This window comes from Cherax quadricarinatus, chromosome 19 (assembly GCF_038502225.1).
Source record: "Cherax quadricarinatus isolate ZL_2023a chromosome 19, ASM3850222v1, whole genome shotgun sequence".
Lineage (NCBI taxonomy): Eukaryota > Metazoa > Arthropoda > Malacostraca > Decapoda > Parastacidae > Cherax > Cherax quadricarinatus.
In genome coordinates, this window is record NC_091310.1 from 25,519,998 (window position 1) to 25,535,577 (window position 15,580).

The 15,580-nt window shown below is 39.3% G+C and overlaps 1 protein-coding gene across 4 annotated transcripts in view; it reads left to right on the top strand.

Moving 5' to 3' along the window:
- Window positions 1-15,258, top strand: part of Usp32 (Ubiquitin specific protease 32) — a 290,375-nt gene extending 275,117 nt beyond the window's left edge. For 3 of the 4 annotated variants that reach the window (XM_070086561.1, XM_070086563.1, XM_070086562.1), the window contains 3 exons: window positions 83-257; window positions 14,007-14,099; window positions 14,456-14,776. In XM_070086561.1, coding sequence (XP_069942662.1) covers window positions 83-257; window positions 14,007-14,099; window positions 14,456-14,626 — 439 coding nt within the window. In that variant the 3' untranslated portion in view covers window positions 14,627-14,776. Of the gene's footprint in view, window positions 1-82; window positions 258-14,006; window positions 14,100-14,455 lie in introns of all 4 variants that reach the window. The other variant, XM_070086560.1, reaches the window with a different exon arrangement.
- Window positions 15,259-15,580: the final 322 nt, after the last annotated feature.

A 15,580-nucleotide genomic window follows, 5' to 3' on the forward strand; every position in this document is an offset into this window, starting at 1 on the left:
ATTTGGATTATATTGAGTTTTAATATACTAGATTTGTCTTTTAGTCAATCTTTATTTGTAGTTTTATTTTCATCATCAACAGTCTGAGCCCAGGGACTTACCAAGACGTATCTCTTGGGGGTAACGAAGGAGGAAATAAAAGACGTATAAGAAATGGTTCAGTTTTATACGGTGATACCCTTCAAGACTTCCACCAGCACCGCTTAGAGGAAGGATATGACCCACTCGATCTCAAGTACAGCTTGTATGCTATTGCTGTAAGTATCTATATTTTTAAAAATATAAGCTTAATAGCTATTCTTATAAATACCGTGGGTCACATACAGCCAACATGTTAAAAAAATAATCTTAATGATTATTTTTTTAACATGTTGGCTGTTTCCCACTGAGGCAGGGTGACCCAAAAAGAAAGAAAAAGCTTTCATCATCATTTAACACTTTCACCATCACTCATACATAATCACTGTCTTTGCAGAGGCGCTCAGATACAGCAGTTTAGATGTCCCTCCAAACTGCCAATATCCCAGAACCCCTCCTTTAAAGTGCAGGCATTGTACTTCTCATTTCCAGGACTCAAGTCTGGCTAACCAGTTTCCCTGAATCCCTTCACAGAATACAGTGGACCCCCGGTTAACGATTTTAATCCATGCAAGAGGGATAATTGTTATGTGAAATAATCGTTATGCGAATGAATTTTCCCCATAAGAAATAATGGAAATAAAATTAATCCGTGCAAGACGCCCAAAAGTATGAAAAAAATTTTTTTTTACCACATGAAATGTTAATTTTAATACACACAAACTGAAAAAGGCATGCACAATTACATGACACTTACTTTTATTGAAGATCTGGTGATGATTGATGGGATGGGAGGAGGGGAGAGCATTATCTTCTTACTGTTTAGAAGGGGAATCCCCTTCCATTACGACTTGAGGTAGCAAGTCCTTTTCCGGGGTTACTTCCCTTCTTCTTTTAATGCCACTAGGACCAGCTTGAGAGTCACTGGACCTCTGTCGCACAACAAATCTGTCCATAGAGCTCTGTACCTCCCGTTCCTTTACGATTTGTCTAAAATGGGCCACAACATTGTCATTGAAATAGTCACCAGCACGGCTTGCAACAGCTGTGTCAGGGTGATTTTCATCTATAAAGGTTTGCAGTTCAACCCACTGTGCACACATTTCCTTAATCTTTGAAGTAGGCACAATGGATTCCACAACTGGCATAGGCTTCTCAGGGTTAGCCCCAAACCCTTCAAAATCTTTCTTAATTTCCATACTAATTCTCACCCTTTTTACCACAGGGTTGGCACTAGAAGCTTTCTTGGGGCCCATGGTCACTTATTTTCCAGAAACAGCACCGAAAACACTGTAATAATACGAAATATTCCGAGTGTATGCTTGGATGTTACCGCGGAGGCTGGCTGGTAAACAATGGGACGGGCGGCACATGTGAGGGCACATTGGACGCGTCTCGGACGAAAATCGGTGAGCGGGTTTTTAATCGGTATGCGCGGCAAAAATTTTGCGATAAAAGTAAGCGGTATGCGGAAAAATCGCTATGTGATGCCATCGTTATGCGGGGGTCCACTGTATTACCCTGCCCTCACTCCAACAGCTTGTCAGGTCTCAAAAACCATTTGTCTCCATTTACTCCTAACACACTCATGCATGCTTGCTGGAAGTCCAAGCCCCTCACCCACAAAACCACCTTTATCCCCTCCCTCCAACCTTTTTGAGGACGACCCCTACCCGTCCTTCCTTCCCCTACAGATTTATAAGCTATCGAAGTCATTCTACTGTGTTCTTTTCTCTCTAAATGCCAAACCACCTCAACAACCCCTCTTCATCCCTCTGACTAATACTTTTGGTAACTCCACACCTCCTCCTAATTTCCACACTACGAATTCTCTGCATAATATTTATACCACACGTTGCCCTTAAACACGACATCTTCACTGCCTCCAGCCTCTTCCTCGCTTCAGCATTTACAACCCATGCTTCATTCCCTTATAAGAGAGTTGGTACCACTATACTCTCATGCTTTCCCTTCTTTGCCACCATGGATAATGCTTTTTTTTTTTTTTTGTCTCCACAGATACCTCACTGCACCACTTGCCTTTTATCCTTCATCTGTTCTGTGGTTAACTTCATCATTCATAAACCCAGCTAATGACAAGTTAACTCCCAAATATCTGAACACATTCACTTCTTCCATACTCCCTCTCTCCAGTGTGATATCCAATTTTTTTTATCTAAATCATTTAATACCCTCATCACCTTATTCTTATCTATGTTCACTTTCAACTTTCTACCTTTACACATACTCCCAAACACGTCCACTAACCTTTGCAACCTTTCTTTAGAATCTCCCAAAAGTACAGTATCATCAGCAAAAAGTAACTGTGTCAACTCCCATTTTGTATTTGATTCTCCATAATTTAATCCCACCTCTCTCCCCAACACCCTAGCATATACTTCTTTTACAACCCCATCAATAAATATACTAAACAACCATGATGACATTACACATCTCTGTCTAAGACCTACTTTTACTGGGAATGAATCTCCCTCTCTCTCTCTCCTACACACCCTATCCTGAGCCTCACTATCCTCATAAAAACTCTTTACAGCATTTAGTCACTACCTATTCCATCCACTTGCAACATCTGCCACATTGCTCCCTTATCCACTCTGTCATATGCCTTTTTATGCCTTTTCTAAATCCATGAATGTAATGAAAACTTCCCTCCCTTTATCTCAGTACTGTTAACATATATGCTTCAATGTAAACACTTGATCTACACATCCCATACCCATTCTAAAACTACCTTGTTCATCTGTAGTCTTGCTGTCTGTCTTGCCTCTAATTCTTTTGATAATAACTCTACCATACACTTAAATTTTTACAGTCTCTTTTGTCCCCCTTCCTTTTATATAAAGGAACTATACATACTCTCTGCCAATCTCTAGGTACCTTTCCCTCTTTCATACATTTAAACAAAAATACCAGCCACTCCAACACTGTATCCCCAATTGCTTTTACCTTTTCTGTCATGATCTCGTCAGTTCCAGCTGCTTTAATCCCTTTCACTCTGCTTAATGCCTCACACACCTCCCCCACACTCACATTTTGCTCTTCTTCACTCCAAAAAGAGGCTGTACCTCCCTGGCCAGTGCATGAAATTACTGCTTCCCTTTCTTCATCAACATGTAAATTTAGTGTCACAGATTTTCCTGTACAGTAGATGTTAAACCCTATGCTTCACACCCATGTAACAGTGTTGGTACCACTATACTCTAGTACATTCCCTGTTTTGCCTCTAATAGGTAATTTTTGTCTTAACAGATGCCTCAGCACACCACCCACTTTATTTCCCTTGCCTCTTCTGTGGTTCACCTCGTCTTTAACCCGTAAATGGTCCAAGCAGATCTGTGTTCACATGCGTAGTGCTCCAAAAGTAGATCTATGTTTTTTTTTACACATTTTCAAATATAACAAAAAAACAAAAGTAGATCAAAGTTTTTTTAAACGTTTTCAAATGTAAAAAAAAAAAAAAAAGATGATCTACTTTTTTTACATACTGTCAAATGTTGAAAAAATTTATATGTACGTTTGGACCATTTACGGTTTAATACTCATCTATTGACACTTTCACTCTTCAATATCTGAATAAACTTACTTCTTCCATACTACCTCCTTCCTTCTAATCTGATAGCCAGTCTTCCATTGCATATATTTTTTGTTACCTTCATTGCTTTCTTCCTATGTTCACTTTTAATTTCCTTTCACATACATTTTCACATTCATCCTCCTACCCCTAGTAACTTTTCTTCAAAATCTCCCAAAAGAACTGTGCCATCAGTAAAGATCAACTGTGACAGCTCCCACTTTGTATTAAATTTGTTATCTTTTAATCCCTTACCTTTCCCAACAACCTAGTGTTCACTTTTTTTTACAATTCCATACATAAATATATTAAACAACCATGGTGACATCACACATCCTTCCCAAAGGCCTACCTTTATCCACTTAAAAAAACCCTTATTGTTTTTTGTTACCCATTACCTAGTCCATACATTTCCAACATTTGCTTCATTGTTCCCATATCCATAAATGCAGCAAAGAGTTCCTTATCTTTATTGTTCACTTGTATGCTTCAGTGTAAACACTTTGTCCACCCATCCCCAAACCATCCTAAATCATCTTTGTTTTTTGCAGTCCTACTCTTTGACTTACTCTCAACTCTTTCAATAATAATTTTGCCAAAACTCTACCCAATATACTCAGTAGGCTTATGCCCCTATAGGTAACATTCTTGTGTTGTAGCATACTGTCATATCTCTGTGGATACTATTTCCTTAACATTCCATTTTCCCTTGCCTCTGATGGCCCTCTGGCTGCCTTTGAGATTTATGGTAGTTCTTATAGCTCTTCTTGAGTCCCTGTTAGGGTGTTCATTCCCTCTGGCCCACCAACTTTATGATGGTCACATGACCTTCCCTGCTTGCCTTATGTCCTTTGTGGTCAGTTTATCCCAGTGTGTGCCATCATCATTTCTGTCAATGGGTCTGGCACCCATCAAGAGAGAGTTTGGAGATAGTATCCTCCTCAGGGTATCTGAACCCGAAAGACCTGGTTCTTAACCCTTTGACTGTTTTGGTCGTATATATACAGTACTTCTTACACGCCACTGTTTCGGACGTATTTATACACGTAAATTCTAGCCGGCTTCAAATCAAGCAGGAGAAAGCTGGTAGGCCCACATGTGAGAGAATGGGTCTGTGTGGTCAGTGTGCACCACATAAAAATAATCCTGCAGCACGCAGTGCATAATGAGAACAAAAAACTGACCATTTTTTTTTTTTTTTTTTTTTTTTTGGATTTAACCCCTTCAGGGTCCAAGGCCCAAATCTGAAGTGGTGCCCCAGTGTCCAAGAATTTTCCAAAAAAAAAATTTGTTATTTTTTCTTATGAAATGGTAGAGAATCTTTTTGTGAAGGTAATAAAACAAAAAGTACGAAATTTGATGGAAAATTGACGAAATTATGCTCTCGCGAATTTTGATGTGTCAGCGATATTTATGAATCGGCAATATTACCGACTTTGACTCCCATTTTAGGCCAATTACATTATTCCAGTCAACCAAATTCTTAGCTATTTCACTAGTATCACTTCTACTCTATCGATTGAGCACAAGAAATCGCCAAGTCAACTGTTTCAACTACAAATTAAAGTGATCGGAAATTGTTAATTTGGCCAATTTAACACAAAGTTCAAAATATTCCAATTTCAAAATAGGGTCCAGAATAAACAAGGTAGGTATTCCTGGAACTAAACTAACATTTCCTCTGTTCATTAGTTACATTTTGAGGCTTTACAAATAAATTCCATTTTGATTTTTTATTCACATAATGAATTTTTATTCACACCAAAAAATAGAAGATTTACTGTTATGCAATACTGTAATAATTGTATAAATATCATCACCATATTTGTGAATGCATATTAGACCCACCAGCTAGCATGTATTAGAAGTGTAAGGTCGTTTGTTTACTCTTGAATGTCGACAAAAATTTAACATTTCTGCTACTTTGAGCTCAGTTTCAAGCTATTTCCAGTGCTAAAACCAATCAAAATCATCTCTATTTCTGTAATATGTCTTCCATTCTATCAATTGAGACCAAGAAATCGCAAACACAACTATAAAAAACATACGAAAAAACACTGCAAAGTCGCTGTTTTAATCGAAAAATCATGATTTCAGTTTTTTTTCTCTCGTTATACACAGTGTGCTGCAGGATCTGTTTTATATGGTGCACACATACCACATAGATGTATTCTCTCATATCTAGGCCCAAATGTACCACTCACAGTTTATCAGAGTGAGCTGAGCTTATGACGTAGATCTACGGTTTGGACCCTGAACGTAAAGCCGTAGATCTACGGGACAGACACTGAAAGGGTTAAACGCCGATTTTGAGGTGTATTTTCATATGGTATTTATCATTGTATTCTCGTTTTCATGGTCTCACGTGATAAAATGGAAAACATATTACAGAAATAGAGATGATTTTGATTAGTTTCACTATGAAAACGACCTTGAAATTGAGCTCAAAGTGGTGGAAATGTTCGATTTTTACCAATGTTCAGGAGTAAGCAAATCACACCACATGTCCAATACACATCAACTGGGGAGTCTAATATTCTTTCACTAGTGCACTGATATTATTTATACCATTTTTACAATAATGCAGTAGTCTGCATAACAGTAAATTTTGTATTTTTTTTTTTTTTTTTTTATCACACTGGCCGATTCCCACCAAGGCAGGGTGGCCCGAAAAAGAAAAACTTTCACCATCATTCACTCCATCACTGTCTTGCCAGAAGGGTGCTTTACACTACAGTTTTTAAACTGCAACATTAACACCCCTCCTTCAGAGTGCAGGCACTGTACTTCCCATCTCCAGGACTCAAGTCCGGCCTGCCGGTTTCCCTGAACCCCTTCATAAATGTTACTTTGCTCACACTCCAACAGCACGTCAAGTATTAAAAACCATTTGTCTCCATTCACTCCTATCAAACATGCTCACGCATGCCTGCTGGAAGTCCAAGCCCCTCGCACACAAAACCTCCTTTACCCCCTCCCTCCAACCTTTCCTAGGCCGACCCCTACCCCGCCTTCCTTCCACTACAGACTGATACACTCTTGAAGTTATTCTGTTTCGCTCCATTCTCTCCACATGTCCGAACCACCTCAACAACCCTTCCTCAGCCCTCTGGACAACAGTTTTGGTAATCCCGCACCTCCTCCTAACTTCAAAACTACGAATTCTCTGCATTATATTCACACCACACATTGCTCTCAGACATGACATCTCCACTGCCTCCAGCCTTCTCCTCGCTGCAACATTCATCACCCATGCTTCACACCCATATAAGAGCGTTGGTAAAACTATACTCTCATACATTCCCCTCTTTGCCTCCAAGGACAAAGTTCTTTGTCTCCACAGACTCCTAAGTGCACCACTCACCCTTTTCCCCTGATCAGTTCTATGATTCACCTCATCTTTCATAGAGCCATCCGCTGACACGTCCACTCCCAAATATTTGAATACATTCACCTCCTCCATACTCTCTCCCTCCAATCTGATATCCAATCTTTCATCAACTAATCTTTTTGTTATCCTCATAACCTTACTCTTTCCTGTATTCACTTTCAATTTTCTTCTTTTGCACACCCTACCAAATTCATCCACAAATCTCTGCAACTTCTCTTCAGAATCTCCCAAGAGCACGGTGTCATCAGCAAAAAGCAACTGTGACAACTCCCACTTTATGTGTGATTCTTTATCTTTTAACTCCACGCCTCTTGCCAAGACCCTCGCATTTACTTCTTTTACAACCCCATCTATAAATATATTAAACAACCACGGTGACATCACACATCCTTGTCTAAGGCCTACTTTTACTGGGAAATAATTTCCCTCTTTCCTACATACTCTAACTTGAGCCTCACTATCCTCGTAAAAACTCTTCATTGCTTTCAGTAACCTACCTCCTACACCATACACCTGCAACATCTGCCACATTGCCCCCCTATCCACCCTGTCATATGCCTTTTTCAAATCCATAAATGCCACAAAGACCTCTTTAGCCTTATCTAAATACTGTTCACTTATATGTTTCACTGTAAACACCTGGTCCACACACCCCCTACCTTTCCTAAAGCCTCCTTGTTCATCTGCTATCCTATTCTCCGTCTTACTCTTAATTCTTTCAATAATAACTCTACCATACACTTTGCCAGGTATACTCAACAGACTTATCCCCCTATAATTTTTGCACTCTCTTTTATCCCCTTTGCCTTTATACAAAGGAACTATGCATGCTCTCTGCCAATCCCTAGGTACCTTACCCTCTTCCATACATTTATTAAATAATTGCACCAACCACTCCAAAACTATATCCCCACCTGCTTTTAACATTTCTGTCTTTATCCCATCAATCCTGGCTGCCTTACCCCCTTTCATTTTACCTACTGCCTCACGAACTTCCCCCACACTCACAACTGGCTCTTCCTCACTCCTACAAGATGTTGTTCCTCCTTGCCCTATACACGAAATCACAGCTTCCCCATCTTCATCAATATTTAACAATTCCTCAAAATATTCCCTCCATCTTCCCAATACCTCTAATTCTCCATTTAATAACTCTCCTCTCCTATTTTTAACTGACAAATCCATTTGTTCTCTAGGCTTTCTTAACTTGTTAATAAAAAATCAAAATAGAAAGCAATAGTAATATAAGAGGGGCCTAGAGACATGACTAATGAACAGAGGATATGTTATTTTAGTGCCAAGAATGTCTGCATAGTTTATTCTGGACCCTGTTTTGAAATTGGCATCTTTTTAAATTTGCATGAAATTTGCCAAATTGCCAATTTCTGACCACTTTATTGGGTAGTTCAAATCGGTAAATGGGTGGTTTCTTGTACTCAACTGATACAAAAAATGGAGTACTAAAGAAATAGCTATGAGTTTGGTCAACTGTAACAACAGAATTGGCCAAAAACACGGCTCAAAGTCAGCGAAATCGCCGATGCGTATGTCGCCGAGACCGCTAACTTCGTGGGAGCGTAATTCCGTGAGTTTTCGACCAAATTTTGTACTTTTGGTGTCATTACCATTGGGAAAAGATTCTCTATCATTTCATAAGATATTTTTTTTTTCCCAAAAAATTTTGCGACAGAATGACGGTTTCAGAAAGGGGGTTGTGACAGTCAAAGGGTTAAAGGTGTCTTCTCCAAGCACAAAAATTCAGAGTTACCTTTCCTACACTGCTGGGTGGTATGATGCCTCCCTTTGGTCAAACCTCTTTGCCCCTTCATTGATGTTCATCCACATGCTTTTGGTAGGGAGAGACCTTTGTGACTAGTTTTGAGGCTTGCCTTCTGGTGCTTTTTCTGATGTATGGTGTATACAGTGGTTCACTTCTTTAGTCCGATACATGGTCGGCCTCTTCCAGGTGTGGGCTTTGCTCAGGACCATATTTGAAGATCTCTCACTCACTGGGCCGGCACACTTGTCATCAATAGTTTTTAAATCACCCCTTCTCTCTGGGCTATGGTCTGCATGACCATCCCTCTGGGATTCAAACCTCCATTCAGTGCTGCTTCCTCTTGACTCTATGGTACTGGGCCTCTTGTGGCTAGAGCTGCATAATATTACATTTTAATTAGATAACTTCAGTTCTTTGAAAGGAGCTCCATGTGCCAATTATTTTTTCTGCCTCCCTAACTGTTATGTCTCGGATGCCTACTGGAGCTTAGAGGTTTGCTGACTTCCAAGTTGTTGCTGGTCATAACAAGCAACTTGCAGTATTGAAACAAGCAATGGTAAATGGGACCCAGTACTGAATATGAGATGCACTTGCAGTAAGGTGCCTCTGCTGGGGCCAGAGAGGCAAGTACAGTATCAGCATGAATGAAGCATGTGTTCCTGGTGAACCCCTGGAGCTCTTTAAGGAAGGATTAATTTTTTCTCATCAAAAAGTAGTATTACAGATAATGATAAATAGTTTTGTGTACAGGATTGCTGGTTTCTTTTTCTGTCTCATAAACACGCTAGATAACAGGGATACCTTGCTACTCCTACTTACACTTTGGTCACACTTCACAGACACGCACATGCATATATACAGTGGACCCCCGGTTAACGATTTTAATCCGTGCAAGAGGGCTCATCGTTATGCGAAATAATCGTTATGCGAATCAATTTTCCCCATAAGAAATAATGGAAATAAAATTAATCCGTGCAAGACGCCCAAAAGTATGAAAAAAATTTTTTTTTACCACATGAAATGTTAATTTTAATACACACAAACTGAAAAAGGCATGCACAATTACATGACACTTACTTTTATTGAAGATCTGGTGATGATTGATGGGATGGGAGGAGGGGAGAGCATTATCTTCTTACTGTTTAGAAGGGGAATCCCCTTCCATTAGGACTTGAGGTAGCAAGTCCTTTTCTGGGGTTACTTCCCTTCTTCTTTTAATGCCACTAGGACCAGCTTGAGAGTCACTGGACCTCTGTCGCACAACAAATCTGTCCATAGAGCTCTGTACCTCCCGTTCCTTCAAGACTTTCCTAAAATGGGCCATAACATTGTCATTGAAATAGTCACAAGCACGGCTTGCAACAGCTGTGTCAGGGTGATTTTCATCTATAAAGGTTTGCAGTTCAACCCACTCTGCACACATTTCCTTAATCTTTGAAGTAGGCACAATGGATTCCACAACTGGCATAGGCTTCTCAGGGTTAGCCCCAAACCCTTCAAAATCTTTCTTAATTTCCATACTAATTCCCACCCTTTTTACCACAGGGTTGGCACTAGAAGCTTTCTTGGGGCCCATGGTCACTTATTTTCCACAAACAGCACCGAAAACACTGTAATAATATGAAATATTCCGAGTGTATGCTTGGATGTTACCGCGGAGGCTGGCTGGTAAACAATGGGACGGCCGGCACATGTGAGGGCACATTGGACGCGTCTCGGACGAAAATCGGTATATACAAAAATACATCTATGCGATGCCATTTATGCGGGGGTCCACTGTTTTACTCTAAATAGCTCTTGTTCTTCTTTATATCTTCTGTTGTCCATGGGGAAGTGGAAAAGAATCTTTCCTCCGTAAGCCATGCGTGTCGTATGAGGCGACTAAAATGCCGGGAGCAATGGGCTAGTAACCCCTTCTCCTGTAGACATTTACTAAAAAAGAGAAGAAGAAAAACTTTTTAAAACTGGGATGCTTAAATGTGCATGGATGTAGTGCGGATGACAAGAAACAGATGATTGCTGATGTTATGAATGAAAAGAAGTTGGATGTCCTGGCCCTAAGCGAAACAAAGCTGAAGGGGGTAGGGGACTTTCGGTTGGGGAAAATAAATGGGATTAAATCTGGAGTATCTGAGAGAGTTAGAGCAAAGGAAGGGGTAGCAGTAATGTTGAATGATCAGTTATGGAAGGAGAAAAGAGAATATGAATGTGTAAATTCAAGAATTATGTGGATTAAAGTAAAGGTTGGATGCGAGAAGTGGGTCATAATAAGCGTGTATGCACCTGGAGAAGAGAGGAATGCAGAGGAGAGAGAGAGATTTTGGGAGATGTTAAGTGAATGTATAGGAGCCTTTGAACCAAGTGAGAGAGTAATTGTGGTAGGGGATCTGAATGCTAAAGTAGGAGAAACTTTTAGAGAGGGTGTGGTAGGTAAGTTTGGGGTGCCAGGTGTAAATGATAATGGGAGCCCTTTGATTGAACTTTGTATAGAAAGGGGTTTAGTTATAGGTAATACATATTTTAAGAAAAATAGGATAAATAAGTATACAAGATATGATGTAGGGCAAAATGACAGTAGTTTGTTGGATTATGTATTGGTAGATAAAAGACTGTTGAGTAGACTTCAGGATGTACATGTTTATAGAGGGGCCACAGATATATCAGATCACTTTCTAGTTGCAGCTACACTGAGAGTAAAAGGTAGATGGGATACAAGGAGAATAGAAGCATCAGGGAAGAGAGAGGTGAAGGTTTATAAACTAAAAGAGGAGGCAGTTAGGGTAAGATATAAACAGCTATTGGAGGATAGATGGGCTAATGAGAGCATAGGCAATGGGGTCGAAGAGGTATGGGGTAGGTTTAAAAATGTAGTGTTAGAGTGTTCAGCAGAAGTTTGTGGTTACAGGAAAGTGGGTGCGGGAGGGAAGAGGAGCAATTGGTGGAATGATCATGTGAAGAGAGTAGTAAGGGAGAAAAAGTTAGCATATGAGAAGTTTTTACAAAGTAGAAGTGATGAAAGGAGGGAAGAGTATATGGAGAAAAAGAGAGAGGTTAAGAGAGTGGTGAAGCAATGTAAAAAGAGAGCAAATGAGAGAGTGGGTGAGATGTTATCAACAAATTTTGTTGAAAATAAGAAAAAGTTTTGGAGTGAGATTAACAAGTTAAGAAAGCCTAGAGAACAAATGGATTTGTCCGTTAAAAATAGGAGAGGAGAGTTATTAAATGGAGAGTTAGAGGTATTGGGAAGATGGAATATTTTGAGGAATTGTTAAATGTTGATGAAGATAGGGAAGCTGTGATTTCGTGTATAGGGCATGGAGGAACAACCTCTTGTAGGAGTGAGGAAGAGCCAGTTGTGAGTGTGGGGGAAGTTCGTGAGGCAGTAGGTAAAATGAAAGGGGGTAAAGCAGCCGGGATTGATGGGATAAAGATAGTAATGTTAAAAGCAGGTGGGATATAGTTTTGGAGTGGTTGGTGCAATTATTTAATAAATGTTTGGAAGAGGGTAAGGTACCTAGGGATTGGCAGAGAGCATGCATAGTTCCTTTGTATAAAGGCAAAGGGGATAAAAGAGAGTGCAAAAATTATAGGGGGATGAGTCTGTTGAGTATATCTGGCAAAGTGTATGGTAGAGTTATTATTGAAAGAATTAAGAGCAAGACGGAGAATAGGATAGCAGATGAACAAGGAGGCTTTAGGAAAGGTAGGGGTGTGTGGACCAGGTGTTTACAATGAAACATATAAGTGAACAGTATTTAGATAAGGCTAAAGAGGTCTTTGTGGCATTTATGGATTTGGAAAAGGCGTATGACAGGGTGGATAGGGGGGCAATGTGGCAGATGTTGCAGGTGTATGGTGTAGGAGGTAGGTTACTGAAAGCAGTGAAGAGTTTTTACGAGGATAGTGAGGCTCAAGTTAGAGTATGTAGGAAAGAGGGAAATTATTTCCAAGTAAAAGTAGGCCTTAGACAAGGATGTGTGATGTCACCGTGGTTGTTTAATATATTTATAGATGGGGTTGTAAGAGAAGTAAATGCGAGGGTCTTGGCAAGAGGCGTGGAGTTAAAAGATAAAGAATCACACATAAAGTGGGAGTTGTCACAGTTGCTCTTTGCTGATGACACTGTGCTCTTGGGAGATTCTGAAGAGAAGTTGCAGAGATTGGTGGATGAATTTGGTAGGGTGTGCAAAAGAAGAAAATTGAAAGTGAATACAGGAAAGAGTAAGGTTATGAGGATAAAAAGATTAGGTGATGAAAGATTGGATATCAGATTGGAGGGAGAGAGTATGGAGGAGGTGAATGTATTCAGATATTTGGGAGTGGACGTGTCAGCGGATGGCTCTATGAAAGATGAGGTGAATCATAGAATTGATGAGGGGAAAAGGGTGAGTGGTGCACTTAGGAGTCTGTGGAGACAAAGAACTTTGTCCTTGGAGGCAAAGAGGGGAATGTATGAGAGTATAGTTTTACCAACGCTCTTATATGGGTGTGAAGCATGGGTGATGAATGTTGCAGCGAGGAGAAGGCTGGAGGCAGTGGAGATGTCATGTCTGAGAGCAATGTGTGGTGTGAATATAATGCAGAGAATTCGTAGTTTTGAAGTTAGGAGGAGGTGCGGGATTACCAAAACTGTTGTCCAGAGGGCTGAGGAAGGGTTGTTGAGGTGGTTCGGACATGTGGAGAGAATGGAGCGAAACAGAATAACTTCAAGAGTGTATCAGTCTGTAGTGGAAGGAAGGCGGGGTAGGGGTCGGCCTAGGAAAGGTTGGAGGGAGGGGGTAAAGGAGGTTTTGTGTGCGAGGGGCTTGGACTTCCAGCAGGCATGCGTGAGCGTGTTTGATAGGAGTGAATGGAGACAAATGATTTTTAATACTTGACGTGCTGTTGGAGTGTGAGCAAAGTAACATTTATGAAGGGGTTCAGGGAAACCGGCAGGCTGGACTTGAGTCCTGGAGATGGGAAGTACAGTGCCTGCACTCTGAAGGAGGGGTGTTAATGTTGCAGTTTAAAAACTGTAGTGTAAAGCACCCTTCTGGCAAGACAGTGATGGAGTGAATGATGGTGAAAGTTTTTCTTTTTCGGGCCACCCTGCCTTGGTGGGAATCGGCCAGTGTGATAATAATAATAAAAAATTTACTTAATACTTTTGTATACCTTTATTACAGTGTCATACTGGAATTATGGAAGGAGGCCATTATGTCTGCTATGCTAGGAACCCACAAGGAAAGTGGATTTGCTTTAATGACAGCAGCTGTAAGGTAATGTTTTTCACCCTTATTTTTAAGTTAAGTGCTAAGAATTAATATTTCGATGTAGATTTTATCTTGCTTTCTCCCATCTGTTTTACTATGAAAGTTCCCTTGGAGAGCAACAAAATCACTTACTGTACCTTGTTAATGATAAAGAACAGCATTTTATTATTTAAAAGTCCTGCTGTTTTAACAAAATATTTTTAGTGTAGCATTTAAAAAATTAAATAATATAATTAAAGTAAAAGTTAATGAATATTGTAAGATGCATAATAATTTTTGACTTGTAAAAGTTAGATTTTTGTATGATCATATATCTTTTTATTACTGTGATAGTGTAATTATTTTTTTTTCATCATCTACAGGAGGTAAATGAATCACAAATCGATCTCAATTCTGCCTACATGTTGTTTTACCAGCGTGATGGCCTTAGCATGGACAAATACATGCCCAATGTAGAGGGTAAAGTACCTTTTCCAAAGGAATTAGATGAGGAAAGTGAGGCTGAATACAAGAAGCAGTGCCGAGTGATGTAAAGCAATAAAAACAAATGCCAGAAGCTGTGGGATTCTGTTAGTCTATATTTTTCATAGCTTTTTTGAGTTTGGGTTTACTAACCTCATGTTATTTATGATGAAATGCCTATTATAAAGTAAGTATGTTCTTCATTCCTACCTAAACTATTATTTAATATATTACATATGGTTACATTGTTTTTCTCTTGTATATAATAATTGAACCTGTCCCAAATGGTCAGGACAAAGAGCATTTGATAAACTAATATTTTTGCCTGATCAAGAGTTGCTATGGTAGCCTTACTAAGCCTCACCCCTTGGTCTTGACACTTCTACTACTCTCTTCCCTATCACAATTATCATTATTTACACCAGGTATAGAATAAGACGTCTTATCAGCCATTACTGCATATTTAATGTGTTGCTTATAGTAAAATAGCAAAGACACCATCTGGCTGGCTTGTTGCATGTAAACAAGCACACCAAGATACAAAATTTATGAAATTATAATATGTATTCTCTTGTTTTTAGTTAAAAGGTTTATCAAAATATATTAGGTTACTTATCTCTTTTTATTTCTTAATGATTAACATACTGTATCTAAAAACCTTAGACTTTATAAAATGATGGCAATATCCGGGGTTGGTAAATACCCACTGAAATGAATACAGATTAATATAGGTAAATACTGTTGCTAGATATTTATTTTGGTTACACTTATCATTACAGATATTTTTCTTGTAAAGAATTTACTGTACATTGTTGCATCTTACACATCAGTAATAGAGTATAGTTAAACAACAGTTACAAGTGACAAGATCCAGCATGTAAATAAAAAACTAAAATACAATTTTTCTAGATTAAATGTCTTTTTTTTTTTTTAAGCTGTTTCTGTGAATGTGCATTAAAAAGTGTAGAATGTGTTTGGGGAGAAGTAGAGTGTTATTATCTAGAAATTGTTATTATTTTGCATTA